This window comes from Saimiri boliviensis, chromosome 6, assembly GCF_048565385.1.
Source record: "Saimiri boliviensis isolate mSaiBol1 chromosome 6, mSaiBol1.pri, whole genome shotgun sequence".
Lineage (NCBI taxonomy): Eukaryota > Metazoa > Chordata > Mammalia > Primates > Cebidae > Saimiri > Saimiri boliviensis.
Genome location: NC_133454.1, coordinates 18,597,152 through 18,623,888, shown reverse-complemented (window position 1 = coordinate 18,623,888; position 26,737 = coordinate 18,597,152). Strand labels below are relative to the sequence as shown.

At 37.4% G+C, this 26,737-nt stretch overlaps 1 protein-coding gene, 1 non-coding gene and 1 pseudogene across 2 annotated transcripts in view; 2 read left to right on the top strand and 1 right to left on the bottom strand.

The window, feature by feature from the left end:
• Positions 1 to 296: 296 nt before the first annotated feature.
• PRCP (prolylcarboxypeptidase) overlaps positions 297 to 26,737 on the bottom strand; it is a 77,315-nt gene continuing 50,874 nt past the window's right edge. Inside the window, exons 5-9 of the mRNA XM_003935047.4 lie at positions 26,358 to 26,515; positions 25,504 to 25,673; positions 15,994 to 16,158; positions 15,112 to 15,299; positions 297 to 1,052 (exon numbers count right to left, since the gene is read on the bottom strand). Coding sequence (XP_003935096.1) covers positions 836 to 1,052; positions 15,112 to 15,299; positions 15,994 to 16,158; positions 25,504 to 25,673; positions 26,358 to 26,515 — 898 coding nt within the window. The 3' untranslated portion in view covers positions 297 to 835. The remainder of the gene's footprint in view (positions 1,053 to 15,111; positions 15,300 to 15,993; positions 16,159 to 25,503; positions 25,674 to 26,357; positions 26,516 to 26,737) is intronic.
• LOC120360952 (eukaryotic translation initiation factor 2 subunit 2 pseudogene) lies at positions 12,198 to 13,811 on the top strand (annotated as a pseudogene).
• On the top strand, positions 20,702 to 20,802 carry LOC120361021 (small nucleolar RNA U13). Its single transcript, XR_005577384.1, has one exon. It is a non-coding gene; the product is annotated as a small nucleolar RNA U13 (small nucleolar RNA).

Genomic DNA, 26,737 nt, shown 5'->3' with positions numbered 1-26,737 from the left:
TGACTATGACATAAAGCTTGCTTCGATTTAAAAAGACAAAACAGAGTCATTTTCCTAAACTGGCAGAATTTAAACCAAATTACCACAAAACTGACCTTAGAAACAAAGAGAAATGGAGCAGAAAAAGGCCAGATTTCTTACTGGCAGTACCACAGTGGCCAACATCCCAGAACTAAGAAAAGCTGCCAAGTGAAAGAGAAAAAAATTAAAGGACTTTCCAAAAACAGCTAAGTCCAGTGCACACAGCATTCCCAACAGCCGCAGTCAGAGTGAGTTTCAGAAGCAACACCCAGGTATAAGGTCCAGCTGTATTTTTTATTTACAGCACAGTTCAAAGTCATTAAATCCAGCACAAAAGAAATGGCTCTCATTTCCTGGATTGGCACCAGACATCCTACCAGCTGCAATTACATCATTTTTTATCTATCTTCTGCTTTTACTTTTTGTAGGGTAGGGATGGGGACTTACAAATGGGCCAAAGAGACTTCAACCACAAAACCAAGGAGAAATCTCTGCTTGCAGAGATACAAAAGAATTAACCCTCCCTCTTATGAAAGGCAGTCAGGAACTCTGCTCCAGTTGTGAGGGCCACTGATGGTGTGGGAGAGCTATCAGGAAGATTCTTCCTAGATGTGGTGCAAAGACAGTGAGAACCCAGGAAATCACACTCTTGGGACAGCTGCTCTTACCATCATCACCCTCTATTCTATCTCAACCGTGGCCCCATCAAATCTAATGATAAACAAGAGAAAGTAATTGCATGTAGAAAATCAGAGTAAATGGGAATGTGGTGGTGTGAACATAAAAGAAGAAACCGAAAAAAATCAAAAGTTGCTCAGTGCTGTTTTCTCACACTGCCATAGAATTCTCTGATCCAATTCTTCATATGTCTAACTTCCAAGGAGCGGGCTAACAGCACAGACGTGGGATCCAAGGCATTTTTGGCACGGAGATCTAAGTGGTGGGCCCCCTCTGAGATGGTGACTGCAACCAGAGTGTCTGTGATATCCTTAGTTACTCCACCTCCTGACCAGGGGTCTAGTTCACCATTGCTGCAAGTGAAAAAAAGAAGAAAAAATAAAGTTGTTAGTTTTTCTTATCGACACTCAGATAAAGCTAGGAGAAACCTATTATATGCTTAACACCTAAAATTATAAATTCATAGCCTGGTGGATTTGATCTGAGGATCTAATTTATCATACAGAAAGATGCTTCATACTGGAGTTTTGCAATATTCCTGCAACCAAGTGCAAAAACAAAAAACAAAACAAAACAAAAAAAAAAAAAACAAAAACAAAACAGAACCAGAGATTATTGAAGGAAGTGTTCCCATAAATCCGTAAATCATCCTAGACTGTACTGGGATATGAAATTTAGAAACCTGAATTTCAATCCTCATTTCATCATTCAAAAGTTACATAAAGCAAGTTGCCTGACTCAGTTTCCTAATCTGTAACACAGAGGTAACAGGCCAGGCCCAGAGGCTCATGCTTATAATCTCAGCTCTTTGGAAAACCAAGATGGTGAATCACTTAAGCCCAGGAGTTTGAGACTAGCCTGGGCAACATGGTGAAACCCCATCTTCTCAACAGAGGGAAAAAGGGAGAAAGGGAGGGAGGAAGGGAAGAAAGGAGAAAGCTGCATTTTTCGTCCAATACAGTACAGTACTTTGAAAAACAGGATGGTAGATCTGAAAAATGACACCAGGAACTAGAATCAGAAAATTTGGATTTTACTCAAAAATCTTCATTTTACATTAGCTTTAAAGTTAAGGAAACTCTACCAGGTTATTAGTCTCAGCTGATTCACACAACACAATTCAGAATAATGTAAACAGGATCAGTCATTGAAACTATTTAGTTTAACTGAGTAAAAAATCCAATATAACCACAGACAGCATCCCCAATAATATTTCTGAACAGTTTTGTTGAGATATAATTCACCTACCACAGAATTCACTCATTTAAAATACACAATTCAATGGTTTTTAGTATACTTAGAATTGTGCAACCAGCACCACACACCATTTTAGAACATTTTCATCACCCCAAATAGAAACCCATTATTCATTAGCAGTCACTCCTCATCTTCCTATCTTGCTGTTAGCCCCAGGAAACCATGAATCTATTTTCTGAATCTATAGTATAGATTTGCCTATTCTGGACATTTCATACAAATGGAATTAAATAATAGGTGGTCTTTTGGAACTGGCCTCTTTCACTTTGCTTAATGTTTTCAAGTTTTATCCATGTTGTGGCATGAATCAATACATGTTCCTTTTTATTGCCAAATAATATTTCATTGTATGGATACATCATATGTCATTTCTCTCTTCATCATTTGATGCACATTTGTGTTGTTTTCACTTTTTAGCTAATGAATATTGCTCCTTTGAACATTCACATACAAGTTTTTGTGTGGATGTATGATTTCACTTCTCTTAGGCATACACTTAAGAATTTCTAGGACATATGGTAACAATCTATTAACTGCCAGACTACTTTCCAAAGGGACTGCACCATTTTATACTCTCAGTAGCAACAGCTGAGGGTTCCACTTTCTTCAACACTTATTATTATCTATTTTAGACATCCTAGGCTAGTAAGTATTAAATGGTATTTCACTGTGGCTTTAATTTGCATTTCCCAAGAGACTGATGGGATTTAAAGATCTTATGTGCTGATTGGCCATTTGCATATCTTCTTTGGAAAGATATGACTATATCTTTATCTTTGCTCATTTTTTAACGAGGGTTATATGTCTTTTTATTCTTGAGTGAGAGCTCATACTCTGTTGTGTACTGCATAGTAGGAAAAGCATGAGGCTTGGGATCAAACACACTTTGGTTCCAGTGTCAGGCCTGCCTCTCATCTACCTAATCTCACAGAAAAAACTGTCATTGAAATACCTGAATCTAAGTACTCAGCCCATGGCAAGCCCTTGTATGGCACCTCTTGCCATCTCTTTACTTACATACGACTTGAAATCACTTATAAAACATTTTTATGTGTGTCCTGATACTTGTTTAACACGAACTCCGTTTTGCTGGTATTATTTACAAAGCCTTATCTATTCTGGATACAAGTTCCTTATCAAATATATGAATTGCAAACATTTTCTCCCATTCTGCAGACTATCTTCTAACTTCCTTGATAGTATCATTTGCAGCACGTTTTTCATTTTCATGAAGTCAAATTTATCTATTTTTTCTCTTTGTGTTTTTGGTATTGTATCCAACAAACTGCTGTCTAACCCATGGTGAAGAAGATTTATTTCTAAGTTTTCCTCTATGAGATTTATCACTTTAGCTCTTACATTTAAGCCTTTGATCTTTTCTGAGTTGATTTTTTTGTTATGGTATGAAATAGGGAGCGACCCTCAATCTTCTACATGCTGATCTCCAGTTTTCCCAGCATCATTTGCTAAAAAAACTATTCTTTTCTCAATGAATAGTCTTGCTACTTTTGTTGAAAATCAATAGGCCATACATATAAGGTTTGACTTCTGGACACTCAATTCTCTTCCACTTATCTATATATCTATATATATCCTTATGCCAATATCACACTGTATTGACTGTAGCTTTGTAATAAGTTTGTAATCAGGAAGCGTGAGTTCTTCAAGTTTGTTCTTCCTTTTCAAGATTGTTTTGGCTATTCTGGGTTCCTTATATTCCCATATAAATTTAAGGAGCAGCTTGTTAATTTCTATTTTGTAAAAAAAAGGCCAGCTGGAAATTTGACAGAGATCACATCAAAACTGTGGATCAACTTGAGGAGCATAGTCATCTTAAAAGTATTAACACTCAATAGTATTAATACATCTTGATAGTATTGACACTTAAGTATTAACACGTAATACTATTAAGTCATCTTAATGGTATACTAGTAATATTAATATTAATAGTGTTAATAATAACACAACTGTATTAATACTGTTAATATGTTAATACTATTAATATAATACTTAATAGTATTAATGCTAATACTATTAATACTTAATATTGTTAATAAGTGTTAATGCTATTAGTAGTATTAACACTTAACATAAGCTGTCTTTCCATTTAAAGGCAGCAATTTTTAATTTTTTTGTCTCCAATGTATACATCTTGCACTTCTTTTGCTAAATTAATACTTTTGTCAAAGTATTTTATTCTTGATGCTATTTAAGTCAAATTTTTCCCTAGTATAACATATTATGCATAGATTGCATTAGTGTTAACAGAGCCTTTCGCATTTGTTCATTGTAACAACCCTAGGAAGTAAGGTTAATTACAATTCTTTTATAGATGAGAAAACTAATACCCAAGAGGTTAAAAGGATTGGCAAAATCATTTGACTTGGCAAAATCATTTGACTTGGCAAATCTGAGATTCAAACATAGCTCTAAAAACCCTAGTCCAAGGCTTAATTTTATACCACATTGCATCGCGCAGAAACATGACTGCTGTTGGAAGACGACGGTTTACATTCTCTTAACTTGTGTGCGGCAGAGTAAGAAGAACATGAGCTTTGGGATCAGACACACTTTGGTTCCGGTCTCAGGTCTGCCTCTCATCTACCTGATCTCATAGAAACACATTCCTTAGGAAAAAAACTGTCATTGAAATACCTGGATCTGAGTGTTCCGCCCATGGCAAGTATTAGATTACTTTCCCCTTCTATGGTACCTCTTGGCCTATCTTTACCTACCTACCACTTGGAATCACTTATAGAACATTTTTATATGTGCCCTGATATTTGTTTATTACAAACTCCATTTTGCTAATATTGCTTTCAAAGCCTGAAATAAAAAATCTTTAAGCTCACATTATCGAATACATGAAATTATTTCCATAATTTGCATAATCATCAAAAAACTTCTCAGCTATAAGTACAACCTATACACATATGACTACCAAATAATGTATCTAGCCAGGATTATTCCCCCCAAACTTCAGAATCAAAGTTCAACTGTCTATTTGACATTTTTACATGGAAGTCAAATTAGACACTTAGCAGTTCCAGATACTCCCCAAATGCCAACCAGTCCCTTCTGCCATCTTTCCAATCTCGATTAGTGGAAAGTCTATCCTTTCAGTTGCTCAGGCCAAAAAATTTGGTGTCACTCTTTAATTTTTTTGGTTTTACTCTTTAATCTTCTCATTGTTTAACACACAATCTGTCAACAAATCCTGTCATCTATATCTTCAAATATATCCATAATCTCACCATTTTCCACTACCTCCACTGCACCACCCTCATCCAAGTCACCATTATCACTAGCCTGAGTTACTACAATAGCCTTTTAAGTGATCTTTCTGCTTCTACCCTTGTCTCCCTACAATTTAATATCCACAGAGCAGCCAACTTGATCCTGCTAAAACCTGAACCAGATTATGTCATTCCTTTTCTCAAAATGTTCCAAGTTTTCCTATCTCATTCATCATAAAAACCTAAGTCCTTACTAGAACCAACAAGTTTCTACATGATGCGGGGCCTCTGCTCCCTCCCTGATTTCATCTACTGTTACTCTCTCACTAACTCCACTCCAGCCACACTGACCTTACTTCACCTGAAGAATAACATGCTGGGGACACTTCTCTTTCAAGACCTTTGCCTTTGGTTAATCCTCTTACCCCACCAACTTCGTGGTTAGCTCCTTTAATTCCTCTATATCATTTTTTTACAAGTTACCCCTTGATGATATCTTCCTGGTCACGCTAATAAAAAATTTCAATTGTTTTCCCTCCCTATGACATTTTATAGCCCCTTTCCCTGGTTCATTTTTTTCTTTTTGTCACTTATATCCTTTTAACATATTTATAAGTTCTATCTTGTTTCATTACCTATCTCTCAAACTAGAACTCCATGAGGGCAGAGATTTTTGTCCATTTTGTTTATTTCTATATCTCCCAGTTCCTAGAAGCAGACCTGGCTCACAGTAGGAGCCCCCCCAAAAAATTACTGAATGAACTTAAAAAGTATCTAGTTGTCTGTGGCCTTATGTTGGATGCCCATCCTAGACATCTATAAATATACATATGCAAGTTCATAAACACGTTATAAATCATTTCAGTACTTTTTACATTGGAAAAAAAAGTTTATATAAATGATTAATACAAATATAAAGAGACTGACCTTCAGCTGTGTGTTAATAGTGGAAAGAACAATGAATTAATTCAGCAGATCTAAGCTGTACATCCTTACTAGCTGCATGGTGTTGGGTAAGTTACTGACCCTTGTGAACCTCAGTTCTCATGTGGATTATAGAAAAAAAAAAGTTTTTTTAAGAGAGATAATATCTTTCTCTCAGAGAACTATTGTGAGGCCCAAGTCAAATAATATATGTGGAAATAAATAAACTATAAATACTACACAAATGTATGATGTCATTATAGTTATTACCATATTCTGTAAGCATAATAAGTATTAACACCAGCAAGAGGTAAATGAATCATGAAAATATAATGTACAAATTATATGAGAAAAAAACATTTAGGCACAATAAGTTTATGTATGTTTGAAATACAATTTAAAATTGCCTGTCCTGGCCAGGCACAGTGGCTCATGCCTGTAATGCCAGCACTTTGGGGGGCCAAGGTGGATGGATCACTTAAGATCAGGAGTTCGAGATCAGCCTGCCCAACATGGTGAAACCCCACCTCTACTAAAAATACAAAAATTAGCTGGGCGTGGTGGCGCATGCCTATAATTCCAGCTACTTAGGAGGTTAAGGCAGGAGAATGGCTTGGACCCAGGAGGTAGAAGTTGCAGTGAGCCAAGATCATGCCACTGCACTCCAGCCTGGATGACAGAGCAAGACTCCGTCTCAAAAAAAAAAAAAAAAAAAAAAAAAAATTGCCTATCCTCTGTTCAATTGCAACTTAACATAATTCTTAAAAAAAAAAAAAAAAAATCTATACCCCAGAAGTGAACTTTTTTGGTTTTATTAAAAACAAGAAGAAAAACTCATATAAAATAGAAGCCTTAGTTTTCAACTACCAGATAAACTTTTAAAGTAAACTACACAAGGAGTTGGAATCTCTTAAATGAACAAATCGCCTTTATCATTATTCCAATTTGACAAGCCCAACCCAGATAGGAAACTCTCCATTATTTGCAAAACAAAAAAGCTATCCCAACAGCCACATAATAAGCAAACTGCATTTGATTTAAAAGGTCATCTGAAATAGCCTAGTGGCTTAGCAACAGTGTTTGGAGTTGCTGAGAGACCTAAGATGCACATAGACTTGAATTTCTTGGTCCTAGACCTGTGAAAGCCAAACCGATCATTGGGAAATCTACAACAAAAAGAAAAAAAAAAAAAAGCTGGCTTTCATGAGAGGATCTAGATGCCTGAGTAAAACCAACAGGGAGCTTCACTTAGTCGCTGGCAACAATTAATTTGCCTGAGAAATGATGTTAAACTAACCAGCTCCCCAGGGACTCCCTTTTGGATCTATACTAAAATAACTGAGAATGACTGTTGGCAAAATAATGTTGGGAAAGAAAATAAATCTTCCCCCCAAAAAACAATTGTGGAATAAAAAAAGAATTGCTGTAATGAGACTATTAACAGGTAAATAAATGTTTTCTGAGTACCTACTATATATATCAAGCACTGATTGGGCATGGGACTCCACAGTGAACAAAACAGACAAAATCTGTTGCTTACTTCCACAATAATTTATTCCTTGAAATAACCCTATTAGGTACTCATTATTATTCCTAACTAATATGAATTGGCAATTTGCCCAAGGCCATGCACCTAATTCAGGGAAGAAGAATGGCATCAAGGTCTACCTGACTTCAAAGCTTTAACTGAAAAATCTCCAGTCCAACACTTAAAGATTAAACTTCCCAACCAGAAAAGCAGTCAAACTTGGATTCATGTGAGGCAGCCTAGGGAGAGAAGCCTGGACATAAAGATTAAGATGTGTTCCGCAGGCCTCCTTAGACACCTTCTTTATTATTATTATTATTATTATTATTATTATTACTATACTTTAAATTCTGAGATACATGGGTAGAACATGCAGATTTGTTACATAGGTATACACGTGCCATAGTGGTTTAATGCATCCATCAACCCATCATCTACATTAGGTATTTCTTTTAACCCTAACCCTCCTCCCAGCACCCATCCCTTGACAGGCCCCGGTGTATGATGTTCCCCTCCCTGTGTCCATGTGTTCTCATTTGTTCAGCTCCCACTTACAAGTGAGAACATGTGGTGTTTGATTTTCTGTTCCTGTGTTAGTTTGCTGAGAATGATGGTTTCCAGCTTCATCCATGTCCCTGCAAAAGACATGAACTCATTCCTTTTTATGGCTGCATAGTATTCCATGGTATATATATGCCACATTTTCTTTATCCAGTCTATCATTGATGAGCATTTGGGTTGGTTCCAAGTCTTTGATATTGTGAATAGTGCTGCAATAAACGTACATGTGCATGTGTCTTTATAATAGAATGATTTATAATCCTTTGGGTAGATACCCAGTAATAGGATTGCTGGGTCAAATGGTATTTCTGGTTCTAGATCCTGGAGGAATGGCCACACTGTCTTCCATAATGGTTAAACTAATTCATGCTCCACCAACAGTGTAAAAGCGTTCCTATTTCTCCACATCCTCTCCAGCATCTGTTGTTTCCAGACTCTTTAATGATTGCCATTCTAACTGACATGAGATGGTATCTCATTATGGCTTTGATTTGCATTTCTCTAGTGACCAGTGATGATGAGCTTTTTTTCTTACGTCTGTTGGCCGCATAAATGTCTTCTTTTGAGAAGTGTCTGTTCATATCCTTTGCCCACTTTTTGATGGGGTTGTTTTTTTTTTCTTGTAAATTTGTTTAAGCTCCTTGTAGATTCTGGATATTAGCCCTTTGTCAGAACGATAGATTGCAAAAATTTTCTCCCATTATGTAGGTTGCTGGTTCACTTTGATGATAGTTTCTTTTGCTGCACAGAAGCTCTTTAGTTTACTTAGATCCCAAAATGTCTATTTTGGCTTTTGCTGCTATTGCTTTTGGTGTTTTAGTCATGATATCTTTCCCCATGCCTATACTTGGACAGCTTCTTACTCAGCAACCAGAAACGTTTTATAGCTAGTGGCCGTAAAGTACACAGAATAGGCACACCTGTGGCTGTTCCTTTACTTTGGGAGTACTCTTTCTTCAGAAAAGTAGGAGAATTTTGAATTTTTTAATAACTTAAAACTTTTTACATTGGATTTCTCATACCTAGCAAACTGTAGAAAAAGATTTCTTTGTAAAAGTAAACCTGCCACTGCAAAAAGATAAACCAGCATCTTCAAACAGTCCTGCCTTTAAACTTTCACATGCTTCTGAAGCCTTCCTGAGCTGTGTATTTCATTCATTGTCCTTATCAACAATAGGCACATTATTGGGCATTCATTATGTGCCAGTCACTGTAGCAGGTGCTAAAGATACAGAGATGGTTAAGATGAAGCCCCTGCCACTGATAAATTCACAATCTCATGGGGCAGATAGAAAAACAGATGACTACCACACGGAGTGATAAGCGGTTTTTACAGGTGCTACTAGAAGTAAGGGGGAGGTGGAAACCTATCCTCCCTTGGGAAGTATTTCTTGGAGAAAGTATGAGTCTTAAGGAAAAAGAGAGAGGGAAAGGACATTCAGGGACAAGCATACAGTTCCCTGTGGCTAGAACATAAAGGGCAAGGTGAAAGTGTACCTTCATTTACTCATTTAACAAATATTTTTTGAGCATAGATATTTGTCAGGTCTGGGCCAAGTACTTTGATGGGCTAACTATTTTAATGCATCACAACTTTATGGGGTGAGTGATATTATTATTCTCATTTCACAGAGGATAAAACTGATGATCAAAAAAGCTTAAGTAATTTTATTTAAGACAGCTCATTCTACCTTTGTATAGCTGTTCTTTAAAGTCCTTTCTTACACTGAGCTAAAAGTTTCTTACATGGAGCTCTAATTCTTACCTACTGACTTTTCTCACAAAATATGCTCCCTCCTCCAATGATGATGATGACGGTGAAGATTATTATTATAATCCCTTTGATAGTATGAGAAAGATAACATAAAAATCAAATGGATAACTAAAATAGCTGTATATAATGGTTCAATACAATTTAAGAAGGGCAATGCATTTTCAACTTGCTAGGTGCTTTGCTCAGCACTTTAGGTGACTAAGGCAGTTGGATCACTTGAGCCCAGAAGTTCAGCAGCAGCTTGGGCAAAATGATGGAATCCTATCTCTATTAAAAATTACAAAAATTACACACCTTTAGTCTCAGCTACTCAGGGGGCTGAGGTGGGAGAATCACCTGAACCTTGGGATGTTGAGGCTGCAGTAAGCCAAGATCATACCACTGCATTCTAGCCTGAGCAACAGAGCAAGACCTTGTCTCAAAATAAAAAAGTCAACTTGATCTTCAGCTTTGCAGGGTCAAAGCAAGGATGGATGAGCTTAAAGTTCAATAACCTGGAGCAATGTATATAAGCACTCTATGGAGACAAGCTCCTAAGGAAAACTAAGAAACTGATAGAGTACTTCCTCCTCTGATGGAACAAAGATGAGCTTGGAGACTGCTATGGTCTGACTGTCCCCCAAAATTCATGCTTTAAAAACTAATCCCCACGGTGGTGGTATTAAGAGGTGGGGCCTTTAAGAGAGTGATTAAGTTATAAGGCTCCACCCTTCTGAACAGAGCAGCGCCTCATAAAAGGACTGGAGAAAACTAGCTTAGGCCCCTTTTTGCCCTTCTACCTCCTGCCATGTGAGGATGCTGCCTTAAGATGCCATCTTGAAAGCACAGACTGGGCCCTCACCAGACACCAAACCTGCCAGCATCCTCATCTTGGGCTTCCCAGCCTCCATAACTGTAAGCAATGCATTTGTGCTGTTTATATATTATCCAGTCTCAGATGTTTTGCTATCACAGCACTAGTGGACTAAGACAAACCCAAAGGCTTATACTTAGGTCTCTTTCAACCCTCTCATTCTTTCAAGTTTTCCTGATTTCAAATACTCTAAATCTGGCACAGTTTCCTTAAACATCCTAACCAGACTTATTTGCTTAACTTTTAAAGACTGTGCTGAAGAGTACAGTTTTGAAGAATCCAGTTGAGAACAAGGAACACAACTTAAGGAAATTTTTAAAAAGCAGTTTTAAGTTTTCCATTAAAGCGTCTTGCCTTTTATTTGGGAACAGATATCCTGCTGGGTGGAATACTATGTAGCCATAAAAAGGAATGAGATCACATCCTTTGCAGGGACATGGATGGAGCTGGAAGCCATTATACTCAGCAAACTAACGCAGGATCAGAAAACCAAAGACTGCATGTTCTTGTTTATAAGTGGGAGCTGAACAATAAGAACAACACATGGATACAAGGAGGGGAACAATACACACTGGGGCCTGTCAGGCGGGGAGTAGGGGGAAATAGAGCATTAGGAAAAATAGCTAAGGCCAAACACAGTGGCTCATGCCTGTAATCCCAACACTGTAGGAGGCTGAGGTGGGCAGATCACCTGAAGTCAGGAGTTCAGGACCAGCCTAGCCAACATGGTCAAACCCCATCTCTACTAAGAATACAAAAATTAGCCAGGTGTGGTTCTCAGCTACTATACCACCAGGACTACAGGTGGTGGGCACCTGTAGTCCCAGCTACTTGGGAGGCTGAGGGAGGAGAATGGCTTGAACCTGGGAGGTGGAGGTTGCAAGTGAGCCGAGATCGTGCCATTGCACTCCAGCCTGAGTGACAAGAGCAAAATTCTGCTTCAAAAGAAAAAGAAAAATAGCTAATGCATGATGGACCTAATACCTAGGTGACGGGTTGATAGGTGCAGCAAACCACCATGCCACACATTTACCTAAGTAACAAACCTCCACATCCTGTACATGTATCCCAGAACTTAAAATAAAAATTAAAAAAGAAAATAGGATGAGTCTAGTAAGTCAGAGGGCTTTTTTACAAAGTGGGTAGTGCCACCAGCCTAAACTCAGAATCAGCTTCCAGGCAAACAGCACTCCTCACCCCTAAAAGCTTCTGGCTATGTACCAAAGGCCAAATTTGACTCTTATTTAAAAGAACTTGTAGAGTGCAGTGGTGGGAGACATACTAGCAGGATCAGCAACGCTGCCAGGGGCCTGGGGCTGACCTGTCTGAGTTCCCATCTGTGCTGAGCCCACTTGAGCCACAGCCATGTCCAGGGATGAGACAGTTTTTGATCCCACTATGGGCAAGAAGAAAAAGGGGAATCCCTTTATGTTAGGTGAAGAAGGGGATACAAAAACAGAGAAAAACCAGCCCAAAAAGTGAAGCTAGAGCCAGCTAAAGACAAAGATGTAGAAGCCAATGAAGAGGGCAGTAGGCAAAAACATGTTTCTGATCTTCTAGAAGACATGAACTTCTTTAATCAGAAGAAAAAGAAGGAAAAAAAGGATATTTGATATTTATAAAACTGAAGAAGGTGTAAAGGATCTTAAGATTGAAAGTGATGCTCAAGAACCAGATGAACCAGAGGAGGATCTTAACATTGTACTTGACAATAAAAAGAAGAATGTCAAGTTCCCAGATGAGGATGAAATACTAAAAAAAGACACAGCTCTAGAAGATGAAGACAGCAAAAAAGACGATGCTATCTCATTCAGTAATCAGATAGGCCCTGTGAGGTAGGCTCAGAAAGAGACTGCACATATGAGGAGCTACTGGATCATGTGTTTAACACCATAAGGGAAAAGAATACAGATACGGTTGCTTGAGAAAAAATGAAATTCACAGTGAAACCTCTACAGGTTGTACAAGTAGGAACCAAGAAAACTCCTTTCATCAACTTTAAGCATATCTGTAAACTATTACATCATCGGCCCAAATGTCTTGCATTTTTGGGATTTGTTTGTTTGTTTTTTTGTGGGTTGGGGTGTGTGTGTGTTGGGGGGAGGGGTGTGTGTGTGTGTGTGTGTGTGTGTGTGATTATTTTTTTTTTGAGACATCTGGCTCTGTTGCCCAGGCCAAAGTGTAGTGGTGCAATCTCAACTCACTGTAACCTCCACCTCCTGAGCTCAAGGCATCCTCCCACCTCGGCCTCCTGAGTAGCTGAGAATGCAGGCACATGCCACCATGCCAACTAACTTTTGTATTTTTTGTAGAGATGAGGTTTCACCATGTTACCCAGACTGGTCCCGAACTCCTGGGCTCAAGCAAGCCATCTGCCTTGGCCTCCCAAAGTGCTGGGATTATAGGAGTGAGCTACCGCAACCAGCCTCCTTGCATTTTTGTTGGCTGAATTGGGTACAAGTGGTTCTATAGATGGTAATAACCAACTTGTAGTCAAAGGAAGATTCCAACAGAAACAGAAAATGTCTTGAGGAGATGTATCCAGGAACATGTCACTTAAGTTATGGGGCTCTACCCTTATGAACAGAGTGGTGCCTCATAAAAGGTCTGAAGAAAACTAGCCCTTGATATATCAAGGAATTGTCAAGGTGATGACACACATGCCAATCCCCAGACACAATCCTGCAGAAGGGCACCCAACTCTATTTCTTACTTGCAAAAGTTGTCCTTCTCAATGTTTGGTTGCCAGTATCAACACCAGGCTGTAACACACAAGTAAGTACAGTTCCATGCCAAAGCTAACCAATTTGCTAATAATCACTGATTTCGCAAAGCATGTTGCGGAGATTTGGCTGGATAAGTTTGCCATCAGAGTGGATCTACCATCGTATTAAAAACAAGATTAAAAAGCTGCCAAGTTATTTGGCGAGGGCTGGTTGGTCTGAAATCCTTGCAAGACGCCAGTGCTCAAACTGGTGATACACTCATTGCCTGCTTTTACAACTGTCAGAGAAATGTGATATGGGGTAAGGAGGTGCCTTTTAAAAACCATTCACAGACTTTTGTAAAATGCAAGATAACGTTTAAGATTTTCTTTCAAAAAATAAAAATTAAGACAAATAAAAGAGCATGTAAATTTACAATTTAAATAGCTCTGGTTAAGAGTAAGTAATGGTATCTCCCATTTCTATATAAATTTGGGGAAATTCTTGATTAATTTGTTGCTATTTTAATAGCTGACAACCTAATGTTCCAGTCAAAACATGAAAATTTTGAAGTCACAGTCAGATACACAGAGTCTACTCAATTAACTCTAATGTGAACCAGCGGCAACTATGTGACTTCTTAAGGAGCAGTGTAACATAGAAAAGCAAACACAGCATTTGTAGTCAGACAGGCCATAGTAGAGAGATGGCTTTATTACTTAGTAACTAAAACAAAGCTGGGTGAGCTTTGGCAAGGATTGAACACAGTGACCTTCAGTTTCCTTCAAAGTAAAAAAAAGGGCTATAAGAACTACTCCACAGGGTTGTTGTGAGGATTTAACCAGGTAATTTACTTAAAGTGCCTCATTTAGTACTTGGAACAGAATGAAGCGGGCACTTAGAAAATATTGAATGCTGAAAATTTATTTCATCAGGAACAACAGTAACAGTCATAAAAAATTGAGAATGGGGCCGGGCATGGTGGCTCAAGCCTGTAATCCCAGCACTTTGGGAGGCCGAGGCGGGTGGATCACAAGGTCAAGAGATCGAGACCATCCTGGTCAACAAGGTGAAACCCCGTCTCTACTAAAAATACAAAAAATTAGCTGGGCATGGTGGTACGTGCCTGTAATCCCAGCTACTCAGGAGGCTGAGACAGGAGAATTGCCTGAACCCAGGAGGTGGAGGTTGCAGTGAGCCGAGATCATGTCATTGCACTCCAGCCTGGGTAACAAGAGTGAAACTCCGCCTCAAAAAAAAAAAAAAAAAGATTGAGAATGACAGATGATGCTTTATTTTGCACTGGAGAGTTTTTTTTTTTTTTTTTTTTTTTTTTTTTTTTTAATTTTGTTGCTGTTGATTTTTAAGCCTTTAATAAAGCACATTGGTAGTAGAGCAAAAAATCCTATCTCTTCTCAGCATCTTACCTTTCAAGGCATAGGAAAACAATGATGAGTACCACTGCTGTATTCTACATTGTTCTATTGTCCAGCATTTTCCTGGTTCTGTTTTTTCAAATATTCTACAAATGTCTCCATCAACTGAAGTTTCTCTTTGGACCAGCAAAAACTCACCTGAAAACAATGTTTGTGTGTGAACTAATGTTTTTGCCTCCATACATAGTAGTGATCCAGGAGGGCCTTGGTCTCACACCCCACTGTTGAAAACAATCATCAGAAAGTTCCTTTAAGTTCCATGAGTGAGGTTCAAACATGTCATCAACACCATTAGTACAAAAGGGCATGACTACTTCTGTGCAGGCCTAAACAGCAAACCAAGAGAGAATCCAATTAGAAAAATAAGGCAAAAAGAGGTTACATAAATTATACAAAGTCATAATACTGGTAAGTAGCGAAGGCAGGGTTTTAACTCAGGCAAGGCAGCTTTGAAGCCCCTGTTTTTTACTTTTATGACACATAATCTCTCATTATTCTTAAAAAGTCTTGGCCAAGGAGTTATGGAAGTTAGGATTATATCCTTTCAATGCAAACTGATTGATTTCACATTTATTATCATATTTAGCCCTCAAAACAACTCTGGAAGGAAAGTCTTATTCTTATTCTTATTGTTAGTCTCATTGTGCAGATGAAAGACAAATTAGACTCCCCTTCTCTTATATGTCCATAAAATGCTTCCTTTGTAGGACTTATCAAGATCTATTGAAATACTAATTACTTACTTTTTTGCTACGCTACATTTGATCATGTACTATTTATCTTTGTATCTTTCAAACCTAGAGGAGTGCCTGACACATGATAAGAACTCAATATCTACTTGGTGATTATTAAATGAATGAATGAATAAACAAAGAAATTTGTCCATAGTATTACAGCGTAAGGTAACAGGGCCCAACCTGGATCCAGGTTAGGTGACAAAATATTGTGTACTCTGGTTTTCTTATAGCACAACTGTATCAGTGAAAAGTAAGTTCCTCTTGGGAAATTATACACATTTACCTGATAGCTCCAACCCAGGGTTCCCAGACTGCCAGTTGCTGTCTCTGAAATATTCAGGCATTTTGCCTGGCCAGAATAATTGTAATACACATTAAGAGCTTGGAAAATATTCTGCAGCAGGAGTAAATCAGATACATTGGGACTTTTCAAATATTGGCACACTACCTGTCATTTTAGAAAGATAAATGGAGAAAGAGTCAGAATAATTAATATAAAATGACAGTTTAATAATACAAAGAAGAAATATTATTTTAATCTGCTCATAAAATATTCTTAAGCATCTAACTTCATTGTTTAACAATTTCTTTTTTGGGTTTAATAATCCCCTTCACAAATGAATAAACCTCTTCAATTACTCCCTGGACTATAGAAACAAACTGAAGTCATTTGCATGGTATGCAAAATCCTTTCTACCTACCATTCTAGCTTCCTCTTTGCTGCCTTTGTTCCAGCCTAGGAAAACCATTCCCCACTACACCAGGCTCCTTCTTCTTCTTTCCCCTTGCTCACCCTGAAACACTGTTTTCTATCTCCTCTCCCACTCCACTAATGCCTTCAAACACCAACTCCTCTTTTACAACACTCAGCTCATATCATCTCCTCTTCAAGGGCATCCCTGCCTATGTTTCCAAGTCGGGAAGAACTAGACCTCTCCCTTCTTAGTGCCTCCCGTATACCCTGTACCTATTTTTATCAGAGCCTCTGTAATGCTGACTTGATTTGCTACTTCACTGACTTGATTTCAGTATGTCTCCCTCAGTACTTAACAAGATATCTGGTAACTAAATGTTCGCTGAATGAATTACTATTCTTTTATAAAAATGCAAAATTTATACAATCTTATATGGAAAAACTATACCAAGTTCTAGCATATGTGGTGTGATAAAAAGCATATGCTATAACACCCAGCTCTAAAACATTCCTTTCAGTAACCTATAATAAATGCCTGAAATTCTAGCTATAAAAATCAGACAATATTCATGGTTAGGAGTAAAGGTGGGAACTGACTAGACAGAGCCATTGCAAACTTTCTGGGGTACGGAAATGTTCTATATCTTCATAGAGGTTGTGTTACATGAAAAATGTTATAATTCATACATTCCATGGTACCTAGATTTCATCCCTCCACCACCACAAGAAGAACCATACACAAATATTGAACTCTAGTTAATAATAAAGCTGAAGTATTTAGGAGGAAAATGCCTGCAATTTACTTTTAAATGCATTTAAAAATAGATAACTTAAAGGACTGATGAAGTGATGGATAGGTGAATACATATGCGATAAAAAAATGCAACAAAATACTATTTATAGAATTTAGACGTTAGGTTTATGAGTGTTCACTGCCCAATTATTTTAACTTTCCCATATGTTTAAAATTTTCCATAATAAAATGTTAGAGAAAAATCACAGACAATTGAATCATAACTGAATAATACTAACAACAGCTAGTGATTATTAAGCCCTGGGTTTCCAACAATTACACCGTGTAATCATCAAAGAACCCTATCAGATAGATGATTGTCCATTATTTTATATGAAAAAAAAAATCCTAATTCTTAGGTTAAGTCATCTTCAAGATCACTCAGTAAATAATAGGGCCTAGATTCGTCCCCAGTTGTCCCTGGTTATGAAATATACATCTTATCCATTATGACACACAGCTTAGGAACTGTCCACCTGTAAAACTACAAACAGTCCCAGTGGCAAGGAAAACCCAGTAAGCTTGAATTCTCTGTTGACTCTGACATGAATTCAGTAATCTGGTCCTTTCCCATTTCATGTGGAAAAGACTATGTATATATATGAAATAGACTAGTCCTGACAAAAAAAGAGACCAGTCCAGAGAAGGAGCCGGGAAAGGAGCCCAGTTACCCCACCTCAGAGAGAGATTTTGAGCAGCAGGAATAACAAGGCCTGGGCTGGGGGTATGCTCCCAACCAAGAAAAGAGGGTATTGAGAAAGGATCCAACCAAACCCAACCCTTCATCACAGTTCTGCCTGGCACCAGCTGCCAGCAATACCTTCCTGGAAAAAAAAAAAAAGAGAAAATGAATTTTCAGAACAATTAAATGCCTTTCCCCAAATATACTCTGCACAACAATATTACCATGGAACATTAATTGGTACTTTGTGGAAAAAAAAGTTTCCTAGTCAATAGTTTTCAGAAATTGTATATTAGCAAAGGTGAACAGTTTTCCTGACTGTTGTTATTATTATATAATTTCAGAGGATTTCTCAGAACCTTTAACATGCTCACAAGTAATATGACTTTCCAAAGGAAGCTGGAGTGTCCATCATTCCCAAAAGGTTTTTAGAACTGCTGAGTGTGAGACAAGTCAGAAATTAAGATGTCCAAATAATGGGATATACCTTTAAAAGTAATTGTGGGGTCATAGGAATAAGGAATACCAGGCTTTAGGATGTGCATGAAGAGACAGAATTGAGCTAAACTGAGAGCTTCACAAACCTATCAAGCCTAAAGCAATAGGGAAATGCAAATTGAAGAAAAATTAAAAGTCAAAACAGTGTTTTATCATTTTAACAACTCTCAATTTTTCATGGTAGTCAAAAAATACCTAACATTTGCATGGCACTTTTCTCAGAAAATGTTCCTACGAAATATGCCAATAAGAATAACTCAAGACAATATGGAAATCAAGAAACAATCATAAGATATATTAAACCATTCTATTGCCAAGAGTTGATCAGCATTCTTTCCTGAATCTGGATACCAATAGCCGATTCAGCTCTTTCAAAATGCAGCACAAAACTACATAGTAGACACATGGAATGCAGAGAAGAGCCTTGTGTTCAAGCACAGCACGGTAGATGGGGCAGGGTGACAATGCAAGCTGGGCATGGGGAGAGAAGGTACTGATGTGAAGCAACAAGCGGCCCAAAACTCTGGAAAAGAACAGTAGCAAGTGAGTGTGACTCACATGCTGGCATCAGAGCCCCTCTTAGAGCTTAGAACACTGGGCCTCTGTCAGGCAAAGAAAAGGAGTCCCTATGAATAGCCATCTCCACAAATAGCAGTTACTGTCACTTCTTAAAAGACAAGCATGGCTGGAGACCGGCACTGGCTGACAATACTTGGGTTTCAGCAGCCCCAGTTACACAGAAAGAACATCATGGTCAGAGAGTTGGCCTCTGCATGGATGGGATTCCAAGTCCAGAATAAGGGCAATCCCCAGCCACTGTGCTCTGTGAGGTCAGATCACCCTTAGAGTAGTGGAGTATGACAACTTATGAAGGGCACCGACCAACATTAGAAAATCTAGAAGGCAGGAATTGGGGTGGGGAGCTGAAAAACAGCTGAAGCAACCCTAAAATTGGGTCATTCCCAACCTTTCGTCATTACAAATAAGGCTATAATAAATGTCCATGGGGCTAAATCTTTAAACATATCCTTAACTGTTTTCTTGAGATAAATTCTTCAACAAATTACTGGCTCAAAGGAGATCAACATTTTTAAGGCCCTTGGTACATCCTGTCAAATGGCCTTATATAAAGGAAGTACTGATTTATAATTCTACTAGTATGCTAAATAAAAGGCCTGAAAAATGTCACTTAAAATTTTTTTTGCAAAATATTTGCAAATTTACTAGGAAAATTTTATTTTAGGTAATTCTAAAGTTCCTTTCTAACTCAAAGATTCTGTGAGTCCAAGCATCATCCTCTAGCATTAAAAAACAGAATCCCTAATATCTCTTTGCACTTCCTTAACAATTTTGGTAGCACAGTGAATGACGTTTCAAAAAAAATATTAGCAAGACCTTGACACTATTCTCATGCTTATTCAACGACTATAGTAACTCAAGGCCAGGCACAGTGGTTCAGTCTGTAATCCCAGCACTTTGGGAGCCCAGGCAGTAGGATCATCTTGAGGCCAGGAGTTCAAGACCAGCCTGAGAATATATCAAGACCTCATCTTTACAAACTAACGTTAAAAAAGTAGCCAGGTGTGATGGCACGTGTCTGTATCCCAGCTACTTAGGATGTAGGATGTAGGATGTAGGATGATTGTTTCAGTCAGGAGTTCTAGGCTCCAGTGCTATGATCATACCACTGCACTCTAGCCTGGGTGACAGAGTGAGACTCCATCTCTTAAAAAAAAAAAAAAAAAAAAAAAAGGCTAGAATAGTTTCAAACAAGATACTCACATACTTTTATCAAAGAACTGAAGGATTACATAAAATACATCAATATTAAACTGAACCATATGAAACTCTCATATTTGTAAGTCAAAAACAGTCAAATAGCAATTTTGGCTCAACCTCATATAATACTTTAGCTTACCCCTGATAATTTGCAGATGTTACCCACATGATGAAAGCAAGCACTTGGCCTGTTGATTTTTTACATACAGGCTGTGATATAGTCAGACAACAAGGGTCTTAGCCCATCATCTCTATCTAAAATACTCAATATCCAGGTAGCCCTGGAGTATACTTTCTATTTATTTTGTGAGCCCTAGCAAACGGCTTCTTCTAAACAATTTCTACATAGGCACATCATTCCTACACATGCCACAAATGTGCTAAAATGTGAACAGCTGGGACTGAGGTTGTTAGCACAAGTACTGAATATTCTTTGAGGGCAGGTACTTTCCTTACAATAACCCAGAGAGCACCATATGGCTATCATTCCCATTTCACAGAAGAGAAATAGGCTCAGAAGTCTGGCTACAGATACACAATTTAAAAACTATTAATGTAGGAAGCGTATGATCAGGTTTTCATGCTCACATGTGAAATGAACCTCCCTCAAACCCGGTTACGCTATCAGCACATTATCTATCTGATGTCGAAAAGAAAAAGCACTATGAATATAGATGTCAACCCAGACGTTGACCACAGAGTCCTGGTATAATCATCTGGTTTCCCAATATTACATAATAATAATAACTATTGTTATTATTTATGACTAGTATCAATTTAGTCCTTTTACTTTATACTAGATCCTATGAAATACTCATAAAAACCCTAATAAGCATTACAATTGTTATTATACGCATTTTGCAAATGAGAAAACTAAAACACAGAGAGGTTAAGAAACTTGCCCAAAACCACACAGCAAGGAAATGGCAGAACTGGAATTCCAATACAGACTCCAGTAATCCCAGTTACTCAGAAGGCTTAAGCAGGAGGATCTCTTGAGCCTAGGAGCTTGAGGCTGCAGTGAGCTATGATCATGCCACTGCACTCCAGCCTGGGTGACAGAATGAGACCTTGTATCTTATAAATAAAGAAAGAAAAGAAAAGGAAAGGAAAAAACACAAATGCTGACTCTCTGGAGCTTACAATCACTGTAACTATACAACATGTATTCAACTAAAAGCTAAAAGAAAAATAACCCTAACAAAAACAATGCTTAAATATATGTGCTGTCTCATGCTTACCTTTTAAAAACAAATTTTCTAATTCTTAGATCATCTTTACATTTTTCTATGTTTATTTGTTTTGGCAAAAACTTAGAAGGACTTTTGTGGCAATATGAAATCATAAAACTTTAAAAGCATTTAATAGTAAAAAAACAACAAAAAACAAACAAAAAAAAAAAACACTGCAAAGCAGTAGAGTAATATGAGGCATTTCCTAGAATAAAGATGAACATTCAGGAAACAGAAAGAGTATTAGAAAGTCCATTTTACTCATTCCAGTTTTAAAGAATATAGAAATAGCTGAGAAACTAGAACATTCATGCAACCTTAGTATCAAACTAATCAGATCTGCAATCAAATATTTCGGTTCTGCCCTTTGATCTCACATACACCAGACAAAGTAAAGATGATGATTTGTTTAAAAGCTTTAAGTGTTCCTACCTATGAGAGTACACATATAAATAAGAGAAAGAAAAAGGGGTCAAAGAGAATTTTTTAACAGAGGAAGGAAAGAAGATAGGTTTGGGGGGAAAAAAAAAAAAAAGACCAATCTCCTCTCAGAGCATGGTCCATCCACATTAGAGAAAGGATTAAGCAGATACATTCAGCTTTTCTAACAGATTTTCTTTCTCTAAGGCTTCAATACCCCTCTCACACTCACTCAGATAATCACATTAGTTTTGTCATTAAAAGCCCCCTTTTCATAGAATGCACCTAAACCGCTTAAACCACCCAGAGAGGTCGAATACATTACCAAACAGCAAGACAAACGGAAGAGATTTTTCCATCTTATGTCATTATTTCACTGTATCTATCTACATGCACAGAAGCCTATGCTAAAATATTTGAGAAATTATCAACTGAAATATGATTCCAAAATTAACAAATTACTTCGTCCTTTAAAACTGTCTTTAAGCTGAGAAGAGACCCAACAGTTTTCATGCTGACAGAACAGTCAAATGACAGAGGGGTTTTCTGTTTCCCTTTTCTCTTCTTCCTTGTGTTCTACCAGCCAAGTCCATGATTATTTCTGCATGAATGTCGCAGCTTCTGCTAACAGTAAACAAAAGCAAATGGAGTCTGAGCGTGCAAAGCCCAAAGACAAATTAAAAAGAACGATATTTGAATTGACACGGAAAATGGCATTTAGTTGCTGCCCATGGATCCTTCAGAACTGTACAAGGTCCCAGACAGAATTGGAAATCACCTGCTTTTTTTCATAACCCAACTGTTACATATTATCTCACCATCCTAAGCCTGAGTTACAGACTCAGAAAAGGACCACTGTTAGTCAGCCCTTTAAAAAGGAGGAAGTGTATCAGAGGGAGGAGGAGTTCTGGTTAAATGGAACTATCCAAGTGAAAGAGCGGTCCCCAACTGGGTAGTGTTCCAGGGATTAGTGGGTTGGGAGAACAGAGAGGGGGTCAATAAAGGAGAAATAGAATGAACAGTGAAAGAAAGTGATCTGAAGCTACAAGTTTCGAAGGAAGACAGTGGAAAAATTCTGAAAATCAAATGCGTAACTAACTATAGGATGAAACTGGAAAACAGAGCAAATAGAATTTCTCAAAGCAAGAGGAAAGAGATAAGATTACTTCTGGTGGGGTGTAGGCTGGAAACAGAATCATAAATGCAAGCAATCAAGAATTCCTTGGTTTGTCAAGAGAAAGGATAATGTCAGTAAGAAATAACTGAAGAGAATAACAAGAATTAATCCTGGATAAAAGAAGTAAAAGGTGATTGTGAGGAAAAGACATAAAGATACCTTACCTTAAAAATAAACTTTTATAATGCATATATATAAAGGATAAAAGGATTGCATTAAATCAAAAATAGATGACAAAATATTTGAGGTATACTCTGCTGGTTTTGAGTAATTATTTAGAAGATCAAAGGATAAAATATTGATTTACATGTAAGACTGAACAGCAAAATATTCCAAAATGTACATTAAAGAGGTAGGGAGAAAACCAGTTAGATTGCTCACTGTTCCAAATTGTGGTACACCAACTAACATTAAACAGCTATATTTCTCCAGCCTTTTTCTAGATCAGTTGTCGGCAAAGTACAACCCCCCAAACCAAATCCAGCCCACTGCCTATTTTCACAAATAAGGTATTATTGGAGACAGCCATCCTCATTTGTTTACATATTATCTATGGCTACTTTCATGCTACAGCTGCAGAGTTGAGTAATTGTGACAGAAACCATATGGCTTGCAAAGCCTAAAATATAGCCCTTTAAATGGAGAAAGTTTGTCAATCTCTGTTCTCAATAACAAGAGAATTCCCCATATGTTTTTATCATCTGACAATGCACTAATTCTTCAAGTGAGAATAAAGATGCAAATATAATTCTCACCTTGTGCATAGACAGATACAGAGTTAAATCTGATAGATGTCACACTGTGAGCAATGGTCCATGCAACCCTCAGTCAAGTTTCCTCCTACTCCAGTGCAATGCAGTAGATACAGGCTCTGAACAATGAAGACCCAAGTTCAAATGCTACCTCTACCAATTCTTAGTTGACCTTTAATTTCTTCTCCATAAATCTTGAATTATACCTTTTTTTCTACACAGTACTTTTATAAGAATTAAGTGAGACAGCATACATGAAAGTGCTTTGTAAATAGTAAAATAATATAGACAGATAAGGCATTATTAGCACATAGATGTTTATGGAAATGAACTGGTTTAGATTTATTTTTTCCTTATCATTTTGATCCAGGCTTTCTTCTCTTCTCCTTTCTTTTCTTTTTTTGAGGCAGGGTCTAGCTCTGTTGCCCAGGCTCACTGCAGCCCCAAGCAATCATCCCACATCAGCCTCCCAAGTAGCTGGAACTACAGGCACGCATCATTATGCTCTACTAATTTTTTAAATTTTTAGTAGAGATGAATTCTCACTATGTTTTTCAGGTGGGTCTCAAACTCCTAATCTCAAGCAATCATTCCACCTCAGACTCCCAGAGTGCTGGAATTACAGGCATGAGCCACCACACCAGGCCTACTGATTTAGGTTTTCTAACATAAAAGTGATCTGCTCTTTTTAACAACTTTGTATTGTCAAAATTCAATCTAATTCAATACCTATTTACCTCCAGCCTGCTATATGCAAGACACTCATTAGTCATTCTACTTTTTAAATGAAGAAAAATAATAGCAAATGAACTTTTGTAGTTACAAATTTTTAAGCAAGACATACATGTAATAATTCAAAGGGGTGGTTAAAGCCCATTTGAAACCTGGCTCTCATATCACCAATACTATTTTCACTTCCAACACTCATTCTAGCTGAAGAGTTGATTATATTCTCTAAATTTAACCATCAAGTTGGCCAGCCTTTGTTCTTAAAACTAAAAGGAAAGTTCTTTACAAAGAAATGCTTAAAATGAACGTAAACAATAAAGAATTTTGACATGAAAAGAACCTTAAAATTTATATTGTAATGTGTTTTTATACTTTCCAAAGTGTTTCATATACAACATTTTATTTGATTCTCAGCACAAAGAGAGGAAGACAGAGGATGGGGAAAGAAAAGCACCTGGCCCAAGATCACATAGTTGGTAGGTGAAGCAGCAGCTCTAGACCAAACTCTCACTTTCAGAATCGAATTTGATGTTTTTCAACTCTACTGTGTGCTGCATGGGGTCACTCTTCACATTGAGTGTAGCACTTAGAATGCTTTCACAGCTGACTAGATCATAGAACTTATGATAATGACTGCCATTTTTAAGCACCAATCATGTATTACACAGACCCATGTTACACATATATCACAAAGATTATATCACATACACACAAAGTACACAGCCCAGGATTTGACACATGATAATTATTCCATTAACAGCAACTTCTGGTATTATTTCTAATTCATACAACTCTATAATCAATAAATTTTACCTCCATTTTTCAAATGAGGAAACTGAGGCTCAAAAAAGCTAGGTAACATGTTCAGGCCCACATAACCAGAAAGTAGCAGAACCCAGGATTCTGGCTCAGGTTGGACTAACTCCAGAGCCCTTTTGTCACTGGGACTTTCTCTGATGCAGAAAGCCAGAGAATTCACGTTTAAAAAAAATGAGAAGTGGGTTACTAACAATGATGAGAGGACATTTCTCTATTACCTTGATGGGCCAAGCAGGCAAAGGCTGTAAAAAGTTAGATGCATAAGGATAGTCCACCATTGCCAGGTTCACCCAGGTTTCAGAGATCCAGTCTTTCAAATGTCGGACGTCCTCAGAAGTTAATGGGCTGCATAAGTGAAGGGCTTCAGAAAGCCACTGCAAACCACTGCCTAGGAATAGAATCGCATTGTTAGAATCTAAAAAGTACTGGTCAACAGATGGCTTTACAGATCATTTATTCACAGAGTATTTCAGAAAACTCAATCTTTTACACCCCCTTTCCCAGAATATTTTTAGAGCAACTGGAGAATTCCATGATAGACAAGTTGCCTATCCTCACAGAGTTTACCGGAATTGGTATTCAGAATTATTCCCACTTTTTAAGATACCATTAAAATGAATAAATAGGAATATCATAGAACAACAAAAATACATAAACTAAAACTAAATAAAACAAATGTATGTATCTAACAAACGGTGCCAAGCAAATGAGAGTAGACACAAAAAAAGACATACTATGTAATTCCAATTACTAAAATATTTAAAAACAAGTAAAAATTAATCTATGGTTCTAGAAGTGAGGACTTGGTTTTGCTGGGTAGGTATGGAGGTAGTGACTGAAAAGGCACGAGGAGACTTCTGAGATGCTGACAATGTCCTTTATTGATTTAAATTCTAATTACATTATGTCCTTGCTTTGTGAAAATTCATCAAGCTATGCATTTTAATTTGTATACTTTTCTGTATGTACCTTATACTTTAATAAACGGTTTACTTAAAAAGCGACAACTACTGAATTTAACAAATAAAAGGTTAAAAAAGCACACAATTCCATTCTCTTAATTAGATCTTACCAGTACTTGATAATCGATTAATGGCATCCCAGGACCTGCGGATGCTCTCTGAACAATGTGGACCACTTTTCCTAAAATCTGTAGTTACAATCTTCATAAATACGCCACAAGGTACTAAATCCTCAAACTGCCAGATAGGGGCAGAGGCTGCAAGAGCTCTAAATGACAAGAAAATCAAAGAAGGAAAAAAGAAAAGCACATATATATATATATATATATATATATATATATATATATATATATATATACATGTCATCTAAATCAAGTTTTAAAGTTGAAACTTATAATAAACAAAAATGGTGAGAAAAATAACACAGCTATTAATGAGACAGAAGCTAGAAAACTCAGTGTAATAGAACATGTTTTACCCAAAATGAATC